A 10728-nucleotide genomic window follows, 5' to 3' on the forward strand; every position below is an offset into this window, starting at 1 on the left:
GGACAATAGGCAAGGGGGGCGGTCAGCCCAGACAAAGGGCAGCAGGAAAAACACCATCACTTGCTTGGAGGCCAGCTCGCTGGCATTTGGGAGAATGTGTCATTGCATTTACTGTGTGTGGGGGGGTGGGAGGGGGGCGGTAAGCTTAAAGATGAGAAGGCAGAGGTAGGGTGAGCGTGGGACCCAGGGACCCACGCGGACAGGGAGCGGCGCCCCAGGCAGACGCGGAGGGCGAGGAAAAGGAGCGGGCGGCTCCCTGCCTGAGCTCTCAAAGTTTGCACACCGACTGATGCCCTTCCCGCCCCCTCCCCCAGGAGGCCCAGGGTGGTACCACCGCAGCCTCGCCTCACCTCACCCCCCCTCGGTGTCGTGGGAGGGAGAGGAGCCCCAGAAGCCCTCCCTTCCCTCCTCCCCCCTCCTCCCCCCACCCCAGGGAGGGCCGCTACAATTTGTGGTTACAGCTTTACACGTCAGAAAAAAAAAAAGTTTGCAGAATGTCCCACACTGAAAAAAAAAAAAAAATCCGAAACCGAGCGAAAAAAACCTGCGAGTGGGCCTGGCGGATGGGATTATTAAAGCTTCGCTGGAGCCGCGGCTCGCCCTCCCACTCCGCCAGCCTCCGGGAGAGGAGCCTCGCCCGGCCGGCCCGGCCCCCAGCCCCATGGACCTCCGAGCAGGTAGGAGCCAGGCGTCCGAGGCCCCGGCCCCCGCCTCCGCCCAGGAGCCTCGAGATCCGGTTCCATCCTTCCCCCGGGAGCCCGAAGCCGGGAGCCTGGACCTGCCCCCGCCAGCAGGGCTCGGGCCGGTGGAGGCAAAGCCGGGCGCCCTCGAGAGCGGCCCGGCGGGACGCGGCATTCCTGGAGTCCGCTCCGCGGGGCCAGGAGGTGGCCGGGAGCGCGGCGGGGAGTCCCGGCGACCCGCAGCCCTGGGGAGGCGGCCACCAGGAACCCCAGCCAGGCGGGGTCCCGCCAATCCCGACGGACGAGCCCCGCGCAAAAGTCGGGGAGAGCGAGTCCGAGGCGGGAGCGGGGCTGCGGGAGGGAGACGCGGCGCGCGGGGTGGTGGGGGCCGGAGAGGAAGAGGGAGGGGAGGGGAGGGAGACAGAGGGGAGCCCGGGGCCGGGCCAGCGGGAGGCGAGGGAGGCCGACACCTCGGGCCGTGCCGCTCTCCCTCCCCGGCCCGGCGGGAGGAGAGGGCGGGAAGGAGGGCGGGCGAGAGGGGAGAAGAGGCGGAGAGCAGAGCCCGGCCGGGCCGGGCCGCGGGCCGGACTCGCGGCTTCCTAGCTGCGCGCCGCGCGGCCGGAGCCCACCATGCTGCCCGCGGCCGAGAGCCGGCGGCAGGTAGGGGCCGGCGGTGGGGGCGGCGGCCGCGAGCCCTCCGCACCGCCCGCCTCGGCCTGGGAGTGATTAGTGTAGGGGGGGCGGGTGCAGCCCGGCCGGACGGGGCAGGAAAAAGTCCGTCACCCTCCGGGGAGCGGCGGGAGCGGCCGCTGGGCGCTGGCGGCCCGCGGGAGGGCGGGCGGACGGATCGGGGAGTTGACGCGCGGGAAGGGGCAGCGGCCCGGCTGAGCACGGAGCCCCGAACCTGCCCCCGCCCCCGCCGACGGGAAGGGAGCACCCGGGCGGGAGCGGGCCGGGGGCGGGGCCGGGGGCGCCGGGGCCACACAAGGGGAAGGCGTCGCCGCCGCAGCCGCCGCGGGGAGAGGGCCCGGAGCGAGGGGTCACGCCGAGGGGGGAGGGCCAGGAGCGGCCGCCGCCACACCGTTCCCGGGCCGAGGCCCCCAAGGGAAACCCCGCGTCCCTCGAGCCTCGCGAGTCCCCCTGACCTCTGCCCTCCCACCTTCCTTGTCTGCTGTCCAGAAGTCCTCCCCAGAGACCTCCAGTCCCAGAGGATCCCGTCCCAGCTTTCTCCTGCGCCCGGCCTGACCCTCCCGTAGCGGGTAGGAGGGGGCTGCCCGGAGCCGGAGCCGGGCGAGCAGGCAGTCCCCGGTGGCTGGGGCAATCCGAGCCCTTTAGAGAGGCTGCAGGCGGAGGGGGCACTGGACACACGCCTCTGTCAGGCGCTCTCTAACCCGGACGGACATCTCCGTCTTCCAGGGTCCCCGCAGACCCCTCCTGGGCTCCCAAGCACACAATGCCCCTTCCGTGGGACACAGAGGCACATCCCCCTGACTGACCAGACCTGCCTCCACCACTGGCTCAGGCACACTCACTGCGCCGGAGCCAGGAGCTCAACCAGATGGGAAAGGGCACCAGGCAGTGGCGGCAGCAACTGTCACCCAGCTGCCCCATAAGCCTCTTCTCCCTCTCCCCCTCACAGCCCGCACTCCTGCCCAGTCACACTTCTGCACACCACCCTGCCACACCAGCTCGGCTACTAGTGACACTTCACATTCCTCCCCACAATCCCACCTGCTTGTTCACACCGGGGCTCCTGCCGGGTCCCTCAGAGCCCCTCCCAGGCCTTTTGGATAACAACACCCTTTGAAACTCACCCACACACTTACCCCTACTATTTCCTAACTTCTTCCCCTGCCTCGCTAAAGCCGGTGGCCCAGCTTCCCTGGCCTCCACTCTCCCCCCCCCCCCCCCCCCCGCCCGCCCCCCCCCCCCCCAGCACACTCAGGGTCCTTTTGCAGCACAATCCAGAACCCTCTCACTCCAAGGAAAGCCCAACTCCTGTGTCCACATGGACTACACAAGGCAAGGCAGCTGGCCTGCCTGGCTGCTTCTTTCCCAGGCCTCAGTTTCTTGTCATTTAGGTGGAAGAGAAGGGCAGGGAGCGGGCTGTTGAAGAGGACAGCAGAGACAGCCCCACGTGGTTCTGGTGAGGAACTTTAACATTCATGGTGCAACCCCTCACTAAAGCCCCATTACCTGATGGGTTGCTGGCAAAGCGAGGTCTCCTGACTTCTGGGGGCCCATGTGTACTCACTCACTAAGCCACCTCTCAGCAGCCTGGGGGACAGGAACCAAGGAGAGGATGGAGGGAGGGCAGGCCAGGCAGCCAAGAGGACAGGAAAGTCCGGCTGTGTCTGTGGGCCTTTCCCTGGGAAGGCAGGATGGAAAGCTCCCCCATGGACCCTTTCTTACAGTCTCAGTGCCTGGATCTCATACCACAGTGGACACATCACCCCCTAAACTGCTTCATTCCCCTAATTCCCCTCAACAGACCCCTCCAAAGTCACCAGGATGCTTTCCTGATCTGGCCTGAGGGCAGGGCTTTTCCTTCTGGCTCCCATATTTCGCCCAACACTCTGGAGCTTGGCGATGCCTCCCTGGCTCCTATGCATTCAGCTGATAGCTCTTAGCCACCAGTTCCAGGAGCAGTCTCCCAGCTGACTTGTCCTACTCACCCTGACCATCCTGGCACATATGTACTGCCGAGCCCCACACCCTCAGTGAGTGGAGTGAGGTCAGCCTGGGGGATACAGGCTACAGACTGAGGGGCAGCTGGCCAAAGACATGCACACACAGGTGTGCCTGTCTGTGCAGCCGGGTCAGGGTGGCCATGCGCTTGCAGTCCGAGGTGTGCATGTGAGTGTTCATAAGGGGGGCCTCGGTTCCCAGAGCCCAGGGATCTGGATGGAATTAGGGGCCGGCCCAGGCGGGGGCCAGGATGGGGGGGTGAGGGGGCTGCAGCAGGAAACGTGAGCTGCACTCATTAGCTCCTCACGTGCTCAGCCGGATTTATAAACACAGGGGAAGACGGGATGTAAACAATCAGTGGGCAGCAGCCAGAGCCAGAGCTGGGGCGGGAGCTGGTCGGGTGCCAGGACTGGGAGATGGGGCCCAGGACACAGCCCTTAGTGGCCAGGTCCACCTGCACACCATGAACTTGGAGAGGAGGATCAGTGAGGGCTCCAGGATGCCCACTGCACTCTCCCTCCTAGGGACACAGGCAAGCTGCAAGCTACTTACAACTAAATCACAGGTTGTCTCTGCCCCAGATGCTTTTGCTGCCTGAGATATAGGAACATTGTGCCCGGAGTGGAAGCTGTCATGACAGAGGGTAGAGCCCTGTCCTGTCCCCTTTCTCCTCTCCTAGCCTCTTTTCCCTCTGGGTTTCTGAGTCTCCTTCCCTCTTTCTGGTTCTCTCTATGGGTCAGTCAGTTGGATCCTTCTGCTCTCTCCCTTGCACACCCCCCCCCCCCACCCACCCACACTGCAGTGACAGTTACCTCAGAACTGAAATATTCCTGGAAACACCGGCCTTGTCTGGTTAATTTCATGAGCCGTTTTTCTGCCCAGATGACTTAGCTCTTGTTTATCCAAAGGCTTCTCCCCCACTCCCCCTGCTGTCCCTGTGTAGGGAGCCAGTGCTCCCCAGGGATGTCCCACAGGGCCCAGAAGAGGAGGGGGAAAATAAGTCCCATAGCTGAGTTCCTGACTACCCCGCCCCCCCAATGGGATAAATGGGATAAGCAGAGCCCTGCCCCAGAACTCCTGTCTAGCAGGGCTGCCCAGAGCAGGGTGGGATAAAGAGGCAAGCCCAGCTCCCAATTCCTGCTTCAGCCAGGACCCTCGGCATTGCCACTAACTGCCAGCCAGGCCAGACTCAATCCTGAAAGCTACCTCAAGGCTGGAAGGGCCACTGCCCACCTCAGCAGGTCTCTACCTCCAAAACTAACCCCACCTGTACCAGCAGGATCTTGGGAGTGACTCAGTCAGACATCCAGGCTAAGAGTAGCCCAAGGCCCAAGGCTTCATGCAGAGGAGAAGGCCTGGAGTTGTCTTGGGATGTGAAGAACAGGGACTAGAAAGAAATTCAGAGTCAGCAAGAGCTCAGATGGAAAGAAAGAATAAGGAAAGGAATGTTGAGGAGGGAATGCACAGGCTGGAGATGGGGGAAGAGCGAAAAGAGATCCTGTCTCCTCAGGGAGCAGTTATGTGCCTGACCCTCCTCTCTGTCCTAAAACACATGCCTGTGGGTACGGGTGTGTGTGTGTGTGCGCGTGCGCGCGCGCACACACACACACACACTCAGACCAAGAGCCCTTCACCAAAAGGGCAGGTCCCTGAGACTAGCAGTACCCCTACTCCCATGCTCCATCAGTAAAGCCAGTCAGTCACACATCTGAAAGTCAAGATTGACCAGTTAGCGTGGCTCAGTGATTGTCAACCTCTGAACCAGGAAGTCATGATTCAATTCCCAGTTTGGGCACATGCCCGGATTGCAGGCTCGATTCCCACTTGGGGCATGCAGGAGACAGCCAATTGATGGTTCTCTCTCAACCCTTCCTCTCTGAAATCAACATATATAAAGACTGATCAGTTGGGGACACTGCAGGAGTCCCCACCTGATCCTTACACTTTGTAAGAGACATTCTATACAATTTGAATCCTAAACCCTTCCAAGTTTTACCCTCTCTAAAACCCTGACCCAGCATTATGACTAACTGTAAACTTAACCTAGTCTTAACTCAAACCTATCTTAACTCTAAGTGCAGTCAAATTGTTAAACCCATATCCAAATTATTTTTATCAAAACAACATATGTCATTGCAGAAAATGTGAAAGTATAAAATATGAATTAGAAGGAAAAAACCACTCATGGTCTCACATCTACCCAAGCTCAAAATCCACTAGCAATATTCTTAGTGACATGTCATGCATCACCCTATCTGAAAATCTGAATCAACACATTCATAAACCTTAGTCCCAGCCAACCCTCTGCCTGCCCAAACCTAACCACATCCCCCAGCTGGACTCAAACCTCAACCACACTCACTCAGCCAAATCCCAATAAATTAACCTGAAACTTTAAAAGTAACCCAGTCCTTAAAGCTAACCTAGCCCAATGCCAATTATAGCCTTACCCTATCCTAACCTTAATTGCTTTACCCAGTTCCAATGCCCACTGAATCCTGACCAAGTGTTCTTGATTTTGGACCTCACCTAAAAGCTGGGAAAATCATGTTTCCCAACCACCTATGTCGGTTCTCACAGCACTGACCCCTGGCCTCTGGCATCCTCGGATGTCCAGACTCCAGCACCATCAGCTGACAGACCCAATTCATCGAATACATCATTCTCTCTCTTCCTCTCCCTTCCTCTCCCCCCCTCCCCACCTCCACTGCAGACTGATTGAAAGCCTCATGCAGCTTAACCTTTTCCCCATCTAAAACCCTAGATAAGAATGGAGCACACTTCCCTGAGAGTGAACGTTAACTCTCCTTTAATCTAACCCCATCCTACATTTCCACACCAAGGAGCATATCCTAGAATGTCCCCACCACTGACCGCATGAGCCAGACCTGTGTCCTTCAGCCTGACCCTGGTGGTCTAACCCTAAACCTTGCCTCCTATAGCTTGACTGGGACTTGTTAGTTCCGGGAGGGCGGCGGGGGGGGGGGGGGGGGAGAGGAGGGAGGAGACAGCCTCTCAGCTGGCAGCTGTGATGTGTGCTGTTTCCCACCTCAACCCCTTGGCTCCCCGCAAGCTGCAGTGGGACTAGAGGCTGGGAGAGGAGGCTGAGGTACACCTGGAACTCAGGAACTCTGATTCCTGTCCCTAGGCCTGGCCCTCCTTGTACATATACCTACATGGTGGCACATACAGTGACTGTTAGCTGACCCACAAATATACTCTCCAATATCTACTGGTATAATGTATAACATACATGCCTCCATACACACACACACACACACACACACACACACACACACACACACACACGAGCAAACGCTTTCTGGGCCAGGAATGCTCCCCTCCTCCATCCCCCCCTTCCCCCCCCTCCCGCCTCCCATCTGGCGTCCCACCCCTCCCTCCCAGCCCAAGGTGGGGACAGACACCTGAGGGGCTGCCAGCTGCTTCCTCTACCAGGCCAGGCCCACCCTCATGCTTCTTGCCCATCCTGTCCACAGGGGACTCGTGGGGGATGCTAGCTTGCCTGTGCACCGTGCTCTGGCACCTCCCTGCAGTGCCAGCCCTCAATCGCACAGGGGACCCAGGGCCTGGTCCCTCCATCCAGAAAACCTATGACCTCACCCGCTACCTGGAGCACCAACTCCGCAGCTTGGCTGGGACCTATGTGAGTATTAGGGGTAGCTTTAGGGGTCTGGGAACTGGGCAAAGAATGAGAAGAGGAGTTGGAAGAGAATGGTGGAGGGGTCCTGATGAATGTGGGGTGATGAAGAGGGGACCTTTAGCTCCAAGCAGTCTCCATGTCTGGCCTATCTCTTGCCCTTCCCTCTAGGGTGCCCCTTCCTCCCCATCCCTGGCCCCAGGACTAGGCATGTGGGCAGGCCTCGCACCCGCCTTGGCCCATTGCCCCACTGGCTGACTGCCCAGCCGCCCGCCTCCCCCTGGGGGCCAGGGAAGTCTCCTCTGTTTACACCGTGTTGTGGTGTCTCTTGCAAGGGTGGGGCTGGGTGGGGATGGAGGGGCCCCACCTCCCATGCCTATGTTCCAGCTCGCCTCTGCCCCAGACCTGGGGCCCTGCTGCTCTGGACCCATGGGCCTTCCTTCTGTCTGCCTCTCCCATTCTAGATGGGCCTCCTAGGGGGGACTTGTGGGAAGGGGGCTGCAGGGAGCCCAGGCCAGCAGTGGCAGGGGGCTCAGGGTGTGGATTGAAGTTCTGCCATACGAATTTGGGGGCAGTCCAGAGGTGTTTGGAGAGCCCAGGAGAGGAGGAAGGAGGGTCAGAGTTAGCGAGGACCACGGGAACCGGCCCCCTCTTCCCGTGTTCCTCCTCTACATCCCAGACCCTACTTTGGAGCCAGGGAAAGAAAGGGGAGGAGGGTGGCGGGGGAGCTGGCTCCAGCCCCAGGATACACCGAGGAAATTAGTTTGTCTCTGTGCTTGTCAGCGTGTGAACCTCCCCCTGGGCCCTTGCCTATCCCAGGCCTCGCCCCTCTCTTCTCCCTTTCTCTCCCCGCTGAACTGTCTCCCTCAGCCCTTTCCCTGGGCCCCAGGCTTCTCCCCCGGGGGTTGGCAAGGCTGTCCTTTTCCCTGCACTGACTTCCATACCCTTCCTCCAGCCCAGCTCTTGAGACTGCCTCAGTTTCTTCCTTCTGCAGATCTGCTTCTATGGGCTGAGCCCTGCCTTGGAGGCTAGTGTGTGCCTCTGTCCTCAGCCCTCCAGCTGGTGGCACTGGGCAAATGGAGCTCTGATGCCCACAGGCCCCTCTCCCTTTCGACCTGCTTTTCCTGTCCAGAAAACCTTTGCTTGACTCTGCTACCCCCTCTAGTTCCCGACCCTTTTTCTCTCCTGGCTTTCCCTGCCAAATTTTTCGAAGGAGTGGTCTACACCCTCTGCCTCCACTTCCTCTCCACCCACTCGCGCTTTAACCCCCTGCAATCTGGCTTCCAGGCCACTGAAGCGGTTCTCTCCAAGGTTGTCAGGCACCTCCTTCTTGCCAAACCCAACAGTATTTCCTAAGGCTCATTCTCCTTGCTCTCTGTTTTACAGCCACACTGTTGAGCACTGCTGCCTTCTTGAACTCTTCTTGGCTCTGCACTCTCGGTCCACCTTCTACCTCTGCAGCCTGGCCTCCTGGGTCCCCAGGGCTCCTCCTCCTCCTCTGCCCTGCCTCCCCGCGGGCCCTCTCCAGAGGCTTGCACACACAGTCGATCAGCGAGTCCTCCCTGAGTATCTGCTGCTCAATTTTTCTCATTCTGCACCTCTCCATAGGAGAGCTCAGTACCCTCACTGCTTCAACTGTCATCTCCATGCAAACGACATCCATGGAGAAACTTAGGGTTGGCCTGTGAACAGAGAGATCTAGCGTGGAGATGGGGCCAATGTCAGGGGACACAGGAAATAGAAGCTCTGGGGACAGGTAACTCCTGTGGTGGCAAGCTGGCTGCTTTGCCCTCCTCCTTCCCCATCGCCCTCTCCTTTCCACAGCTGAACTACCTGGGCCCCCCTTTCAACGAGCCTGACTTCAACCCACCTCGGCTGGGGGCAGAGACTCTACCCAGGGCCACTGTCAACTTGGAAGTTTGGCGAAGCCTCAATGACAAACTGCGGCTGACCCAGAACTACGAGGCCTATAGCCACCTTCTGTGCCACTTGCGGGGCCTCAACCGCCAGGCTGCTGCAGCTGAGCTGCGCCGAAGCCTGGCCCACTTCTGTACCAGCCTCCAGGGCCTGCTGGGCAGCATTGCGGGCGTCATGGCAGCTCTGGGCTACCCGCTGCCCCAGCCTCTGCCCGGGACTGAGCCCACCTGGGCCCCTGGCCCTGCCCACAGTGACTTCCTCCAAAAGATGGATGACTTCTGGCTGTTGAAGGAGCTGCAGACCTGGCTGTGGCGCTCAGCCAAGGACTTCAACCGGCTCAAGAAGAAGATGCAGCCTCCAGCAGCTGCAGTCACCCTGCACCTGGGGACCCATGGCTTCTAATCTTTGACCTTTACCACCTCCTCTTTCCCCTCCCCTTTCCAACCCTGCTCCCACTCTGGGAGGGAGAAACCTGTGTGCCAACACTTGTTGAGCCAGGAGACAGAAGCTGTGAGCCTCTGGCCCTTCCCAGACTTGGAAGAGGGCATGATGCAATAAGACTCATCCCCTCCCTACTTCGCAAAGTTCTGCAGGTCTGGGGAAGAGGTGCAATAGGCCCCATCCCATTTCCACAGGAAGTAATGCTCCAGGGAGCCCGAAGTGGTTCGGGTTGGTGTAAAGGCTCTCTCAGCCTCCTGCTTCCTGCCAACCACTTGCCAGTGCCCAACCAGCCCCTTAAGCGGCACTTGCAGGAAGCATGCCTGTAGGGCAGGGAGGGGGCCACCGCAGCATGTGCCTTTCTGGGGTGAAGCCCTTTGCTGCCTCACTCTCCTTAGATGGGTGTTGCTCCCCTACCCCAATTAACTCCATACATTCAATTCAGGAAACAAGCACAGTGGCAAGTCCAAACAGGAAGAGATGGTATTAAAAATGGAAGAGGTGAGGTCTGCATTGGTGGTAATACTGAAAGCAGAGGGACAGGCACAGACTGGACCCTGGGGTCACCAAGGCACTTGTGGCACAGGGTGGCAACCAAAGGACCTTGTCTTGAATTTTCTTGCCAGCATCATGGTGCCTCCTCTCTGCCCCCTTTTCCAGGGTATCTGTGGGTTGCCCAGCCTGGGGAGGGCAACCATAGCCACAGCCACAGGATTTCCTGAAAGTTTACATTGCAGTAGCATTTCGGGGTGTATGGGGCAGCTCCCCCAGGCCCTGCACCCCAGCCCCAACCACTCATGACTCTGTTTGTTGTATTAATATTTATTTATTTGGAGATGTTATTTATTAGATTATATTTATTGCAAATTTTCTATTCTTGTATTAACAAATAAAATGCTTGCCCCAGAAGCATCTCTGCTTGGCACTGCCCCTCCTGGCTCTCATTACTGGTTCTCCTGGCCCTCCCCCTCCCCTGGCTCCCATGGCTGCTAGGAGAGCCCGCGGGCCCAAAGGTTAACTCAGGAGATGCACAGAGCTTGGGAAAGAGGCTCTCCCATGCTGTCGGGAAGATGTGTACACAGCAGACTTCACTCCAGCTCTCTCCATCAACGCCATATCCCTTTAGTCCTCCCAGAAGCCTTCTTATCTGTCACTTCCTTCCTTCTCCCCGCCTGTGCTCAGTCCGCCTCACCTCTCTGGATTACTTTAACGGTCTCAGAGGTATGTCTCTTGGAAAAACAGTTTAGCTCTTCCTTCGGTGCTCTTTCCAGGTAGTCAGCCCATGCATTCGGTCCTCAGTTTCCCCAGAACCTCCCCTGTGGCTGCCTTTGGGCTCCTCCTCCCCAG

The 10728-nt window shown here is 59.2% G+C and overlaps 1 protein-coding gene across 1 annotated transcript; it reads left to right on the forward strand.

Annotated features, from left to right (window-relative positions):
- Window positions 1-513: 513 nt before the first annotated feature.
- On the forward strand, window positions 514-10311 carry CLCF1 (cardiotrophin like cytokine factor 1). Its single transcript, XM_008146874.3, has 3 exons — window positions 514-677; window positions 6866-7032; window positions 8851-10311. The coding sequence occupies exons 1-3, from the start codon at window positions 662-664 to the stop codon at window positions 9343-9345; spliced, it is 678 nt and encodes a 225-aa protein (XP_008145096.1). The 5' UTR covers window positions 514-661; the 3' UTR covers window positions 9346-10311.
- The last annotated feature ends 417 nt before the right edge of the window (window positions 10312-10728 follow it).

This window comes from Eptesicus fuscus, chromosome 13 (genome assembly GCF_027574615.1).
Source record: "Eptesicus fuscus isolate TK198812 chromosome 13, DD_ASM_mEF_20220401, whole genome shotgun sequence".
NCBI classification, from domain to species: domain Eukaryota; kingdom Metazoa; phylum Chordata; class Mammalia; order Chiroptera; family Vespertilionidae; genus Eptesicus; species Eptesicus fuscus.

What these genes read in the sequence shown, in the direction of transcription:
- CLCF1 (XM_008146874.3), top strand. An exon ending in GCAGCTTGGCTGGGACCTAT is followed by an intron (nt 7,033 to 8,850) that starts GTGAGTATTAGG and finishes TCCTTTCCACAG; the next exon opens with CTGAACTACCTGGGCCCCCC.